This window comes from Pelecanus crispus, chromosome 1 (genome assembly GCF_030463565.1).
Source record: "Pelecanus crispus isolate bPelCri1 chromosome 1, bPelCri1.pri, whole genome shotgun sequence".
NCBI lineage: Eukaryota > Metazoa > Chordata > Aves > Pelecaniformes > Pelecanidae > Pelecanus > Pelecanus crispus.
The window spans coordinates 126,722,102-126,728,101 of record NC_134643.1 but is presented as its reverse complement, the minus strand read 5'-3'; the positions used below and the strand labels follow the sequence as shown (position 1 = coordinate 126,728,101).

The 6,000-nt window shown below is 55.5% G+C and overlaps 1 protein-coding gene across 4 annotated transcripts in view; it reads left to right on the top strand.

The window, feature by feature from the left end:
• The first annotated feature begins 820 nt into the window (after window positions 1–820).
• Window positions 821–6,000, top strand: part of C2CD2 (C2 calcium dependent domain containing 2) — a 433,467-nt gene continuing 428,287 nt past the window's right edge. For 3 of the 4 annotated variants that reach the window (XR_012830840.1, XR_012830843.1, XM_075705344.1), the window contains exons 1-2: window positions 821–1,102; window positions 3,236–3,334. Coding sequence is in view for 2 of the 4 variants with exons in the window: in XM_075705344.1 (XP_075561459.1) it covers window positions 821–1,102; window positions 3,236–3,334 (381 nt within the window). In the remaining 2 variants the exon portion in view is untranslated. Of the gene's footprint in view, window positions 1,103–2,124; window positions 2,700–3,235; window positions 3,335–6,000 lie in introns of those variants that run through there. The other variant, XM_075705357.1, reaches the window with a different exon arrangement.

Genomic DNA, 6,000 nt, shown 5'->3' with positions numbered 1-6,000 from the left:
TGTATGATCTGTCTTTTTTGGGAAAAGTGTCAGGCCTGTTTTGTAACCGACTCCTGCTCAGCCCACAAGCGGGCATTAACACGTTTATCCATCGTGTGCAAAGACGAGAGCGCCTGTTCACTTCATTTTTCATTTGCAGTTGCTTCTTAGCGTGCAAACGACATCACGAAGTAGCACTGATGTAAGGGGAAACCTTTCGTCGCATGAAAAACGACGACAATTATTTAGCGTGACACCTGTGCCTTTCCCGGGCCTCTGAACGCCCCCCGTGCCCCACCGCCTCTCCCGAAACTCCCCCTTTTTGCCCACCCTTGGAAGCGCCCCTCCCGTCCCCCGCCGCCCGCGGGCACGGCACACGGCTCCTCCGGGAAGCGCCGGCCCGGGGCGCACCCCCCCCGCCCGCAGCGGCTCTCCCGGCCGCAGCCGGCGCCCCAGACGCCCGCCGCCAGCCCCGCTCCCTCCCGCCGCCGCCGCCGCCGCCCCTCACCCGCTCCGCTGCGGGACGCGGGGGCGGCCGCGGGCCCAGCGCCCCCCGCCGCCGGGCCCTGCCCTGCCCGGCCCGGCCCCGCCGGCAGCGCTGGGCCAGAGCCGGGGCCGGGGCCGGGCCTCCCCTCGCCGCCCCGCCGGCAGGGGCGGGCCGGGCGGTGACTGCGCCGTGGGCGGGCGGGGCGGCGCGGCGCGTCCGCGGGCAGCCGGCCGGACACCGCGCCGCCCCTCCCGGCTGGGGCCCTGCGCGGGCTGCCGCTGCCCGGCCCCGCCGCCGCCGCCGCCGTGCGCGCCTTGGTGGGGGCCGGTAGCGCGGCTCCCATTATGGTCAGCCATGGCGTGGCTGGCGGGCGGGCTGGCCGAGCTGCGCTGGTACGCGCTGGTCGCCCTCTTCGTGGCGGCGCTGGCCACCCTGGCCGTCTACCTGGTGCAGTACGCGCTGCTGGCCCTGCGGCGGGGCCGGCCGCCGCCGCCGCTGCCGCCGGCGCCGCGGCGGGACGAGCTGCTGGAGGAGGGCGGCTCGGTGCTGGCCTGGGCGCTGTCGCTGGGCAGCTGGCGGCGGCAGTGGCGGCGGGCCTGGCTGGCGGCGCTCAGCGCCGAGGCGGCGGCGCGGGCGGTGAGTGCCGGGCTCGCAGGTGAGGGGGGGGGGCGGCGGGCGGGGGGAACGGGGCCGCCCCGCCGCGGGGCCCGGCCGGGGAGCTGCGGGCGGCGCCGGCGGGCTGTGGCCGTGGGCCCTCCCGGCCGTGGGGCGTCCGGGCGAGGGCGGCGTGGGCTGCCGTGCCGGCGGGGGGGCTCGCCCCGCCCGGGGCGAGGGGCGGCCGGAGGGGCACCGGGACTTGCCCAGAGGTCTGTGGGGGCCGTCAGCACCGTGCTGACAGCCCTGCCGCTGAGCTACCGCTCCTCCGTGTGCCTGTGTGTGCGTGTGTGCACGTACATACGTGTGTGTGCGTGCACGTGTATGACGCGCGTGTGTATCCGTGTTCGTGCATATGCACGTACGTGTGCGCATATATGCGCAGGTTTGGCTGCCGCTTGGCAGGAATCTGCAGGATCTGCACCGCCGAAGCCGCGGCGTGGGCACACACGTGGGAGCAGGGGAGGGCCGGCAGGAAAAAGCCGTGACCCCCACGGCCCCTGGTAGGGGCTTGCGCTGCCGATAACATTGTTGGGGCGCAGGGAGGAGGAAACGATGGAAACTTCCTGCCCTGGGCGCGGGCACGGGGCCTGCGGCTGGTCCTTTGGCAAATAACGCCCAGAGCTGGGCTTCCGTCGTGTTCTCTTAGGCCACGCTGAGCCCGTGTGCGTGGGCTTCTCGGTTTTTCATCAGTTTGCTTTTAACCCGGGTCAGATAAATGCACGAAGCGTGGCATCCCTTCCCATCCTATCCTAGCCTTCTTGCAGAGGGCGCAGCGTGGGCATCCCGCTCGGGGATTTGTAATGGTATGCCCGCGTCTAAGAGGCGAGGAGGTTAGGTGAGGCCGTGGCAACCTAATTCCCTGGTCCCGAGAACTGAACCCTTGCTGTGTCAGTGGAAAATACTGAGGCTAAACTATCTAGGAAGCGACGTGTACCCAGGTCCCTGAATTTGTGCGCAGCCCTCTCCCTCGGTCTAGGAGGTTCATTTCCCGGCGGCCTGGCGTGCTTTCTTCTTACGTGTCAGGGGGCAGGCTGGGGAAGAAGGAAAAGCAGGGCAACCCGTGCGTGAAAGATAAGGAAAGCAGTTTAACCCTTTCCAGACATTGCCGTAAGTTACATCTGTGGAAAGAAAATACTTCGTCTGCCCTCTCAAATTGTGGGGTATGGTTCAGAAAAGCATGGAAAAGAAACGAAGGTTTGTCTCGTGCCTGTGGAAGAGGAGAGCCCAGACAGCTTGGGCAGAGGTACTAGGACCTGAAAGTAACTAGAAATAAGCGGCAGCTTCCCATCCCTGGCCAGAGACCAAAGCCACTTTGACAGGGGCACGCACACCCTCCCTCCCTGGGAGAGCAGCTGGAGCCGTCTCTTGCGATGAGTTCACTGCCTGGCACTGCAGCGTGGCGTGGCTCCCGCTGTCAGCCTCCCAAAACAATGTCAGCAGCACGCTGCTAATGAAATTCCTGCGTGCAAAACAACCTCGGGTGACGAGGGAAGCGGCGCTGACCGCTCGGTGTGGGTAGCAGGTGGAGAATGCGAGCGCTGATGTCTCTGAAAGTATGACCTCACTGCCAAAACAGGTACACGCTGTCTTTTCCTTGCTGTCTATTGTGAAGACTGAGTAGCTGTCATCACTGCCTACCATCACACATGAGGAAGGATTGGGGAGGGGAAGGCTTCTTTCCTCACCTCTGCAAGATGATATTTGGGTTTTCTTAGTTTTGGCACAGCTTAGTGCAGCCGTGTTATTAGGCCAAACCAAAAACGCCTTTTAAATCTACAGCACCCATTAATCCTTACTCAAGAAGAGCAGTTTCACTGAACTCTGTCACTGCTCATGGGCTTCGCTCTGCACTCTGCTGTGTACCTTGTGTACGTGCTACAGAGAAAGATGAGTTATGATTAGGCCCGTAGCTACGTCCTAAGTATAGGCTTTCAGGCTCTACCCTGTATTATGTAGTGAGGTGTCGTGCAATTAATAGATACGAGTTTTGACATACATTTGCAATTCTGTCTCCGGTTCTTCCAGGAATTTCACTGGCAGTGCATTTTTATCACTTATTTTCAAGCGACGGGTGCGTCACCTAACGATGCTTCTTTTTTTCTTCTTTCTCAGGATTCACAGTTGCTTACATTTGAGGAAGATGATCCACCAGAACCACTTGAGCTAGCAGTTAAACAAGTTGTTAGTGTTGTAAAGTCAGCTCAAGAGAAGGTAAACTTCGGTTTTGTTTTGTTTCAGTGTACTTTTGGGCAGGAAATGCTAACTTTTCTTATTAACGTCAGTGGGAGTTTTATTTGTCAATACTTCTGTACCCTTGACCTAAGTTTGTCGAGGCTGGTAAGAGGCTGCCTCTCTAATGAACCTGTGCAAACTCTTCGCGTTGATTCACTTCTTTTGCAAGTCATGAGCAGAATGCGCTCCAGGGCTTCTACCAAATGAATAATAACCAGGGTTATGCCAAGTTTATAGGTATGCCTTCAATGAGCTCGTACAGCAGCCCTCTCCCCCCGCTCCCACCATCGGTATGATGGTTCCCCATCCTATTGCTGAAGCGTAAGGTAGGGAATTCGTGAAGAAGGAAAGGGACACTTCTCCTGGACAGGAAAACATCTTTGTCTGCTTCTTGCCGGTTGTGTGGCTGATTACAGGTTTGCTTTGTAAGTCGGAGCCGGGTGAGGATCAGTGGAACAGCTGCAAAGTCCTGAGGGTGAAGTCTTGACTCTACTGAATCCTGTATTCAGTGAGGAGCAAATGGTTTCTTTCTTCCTCTGCCACCCCCACCCCACATACTGGGAAGTGGTTTTCCCTGTGCTTAGTGCATATAAAAATAAAATAAGGTAGAATGTGGCTCTCGGAACAAGGTAAAAATTTATGTATGCTTATTAGCAGCTTCTGCATTTTCATCCTAGTGACTTTGACTATTAGACACATCTGAACTGGTGCTGAGCTTTAGGCACCTGCATCAAATTAGCCTAATGCTTTTCTGCTTGTTTTGCTTTGTTATTTTGGTTTGCTTGTCTGATTTAGATGTTAAGCAGCTCTACTATGATTCCTTTGAAAACTATGCATGCTTATGTGCCTGATACACAACTTACAGGCACACCCTGATTGGTGGCAGCTGGGGATTGCCAACATGTAAAGTTGTTTGTGCACTTTTTCTGTCTCCCCCCTCCTCTTTTTTCTTTTTTTTTTTTTTCTTTCCGCCTACCAGCGATCCCCACACCAGCAGTGCTACTAGAGAGACTGTAGTTGGTAGGGCTGTGGAGTTGGCACTAGTGTTACTCCAAGCCACTGGAAGACACCACAGTGGGAAATTGTAAGGTAGAGGGGACTGCTAGGTGTAAAAGTGGTGTGCTGTATAACGTGTGAAGCCAGCAACCAAGGGAGATCTTCTGTGAATAAAAGCTAGCAACTTCACAGTGCAAAAAACAGATGTCTTGCAGTGCAGTGTCTAAAATGTTGCTGGGAGGCGGGCAGGGCTGCGAATGTGTTTGCATGGGAGATGGGCAGGAGGTTTGGGTTTGCTGGCTGCCCTTGGCCAGTGTCAGAGTTCAGCAGGGGTGTGTGGGGCCAGCTCCGTGCTCAGAGTACTGTGCCTGTGGCTGGACCATGATGAGAGCAGCGTCTCAAGGCTAAAACCCACTTCCTCTTGCCTGCATGCCAGAAGCAAGGCACGGTGCTGCAGTCCTAGATTTCCCTGAAGTCATGTGGTACCACTGGGAACATCTCTCTGCTGCAGTCCTCAGTTAACTTCTGTGTTGTTTAACTGTAGATTCTCACTGCCGTAGCAGCAAGGTAAGTTAGTGCCTGCGGTGCCCCGTGGGCACCTTAACCTGCTGTGGTTAAGCTTTGGCAGCAGAAGCTAGCGAGTGCTGGCTCCACGGCAGCGTAAGCCTGGGGAGCTGCTGGCTGCTGTAGGGCTGTTCTCTTGCGCTTCTCTACCTGTGGCTTTGCGATCCGGCACTCTCCCTTGTGCAGCCTCTGGTCCTTGTCTGACCTTGGGCTGAGCCATTTCAGTGTGTTAATCAAGCTGTTACACTGCAGCCAGCAATCTAATGTGGTTTCGCAGCAGCTTAAACCAATATAAGCACATTTAAAAATGTATTGGATTAGAACAGGTTTGCTTACGTGAACTGGGTTGTTCTGAACTGTCCCAAAACCCACTTCCATAATCTTGTGCAGAGATGCTGGAAAAATTTCTCTGAATTATTCTCACTCCTTCAGTTAAGGTACAACCTGATTACTTACTTGGATTTCAGAGTATAATAACCCTAGAGTGGCACTACTTTCCCTCCTTCCTTAAATGCATACGTTTCTCTAAACACCTCAGGAGTTGTCTCATACGGTAACTGTGTCTCTTGCATATTCCTCGGGTAATATCAAGGGTTCAAAGGGATTTTTTTTTTTTGTGGTGTTTTCTCCCTGCCACCCCCGCTCTTCAAACTCTTAACCTTTGCATATTAAATTGAAATATCTCTCTGCAGCTTGTCCCGACTCAAACTTCTAATACATGTTTGTAACTCGCTACTGGTGTGACTGGCTCTGAATGTAGTTTGTGACCATATGCTGCATGTTTATCAATGTTGTAACATCCTGCGGAGCTCTGCACTTGCCTGAGGCATCAGCTGGCACAAGACTGTTTTCCTGCAACCGATTCAACATGCTGCTTTACTTGTGATCTGTATAGCAAGAGCTTATAGGTGCCTTGGTTCGGCAGCCAGGGCGTGTCATTTTAAATATGTATTTGACCTTGCATCATAAAGGTTGTGGTCATCAAAGGAAGCGGAGGATTGAGGGTAAGAGATCAAAATAGCAGTAAACATGGGATGTGTAATAACGTTAATGCAGCTGTATGCTGGTAGAGCCCTGTGGTATGT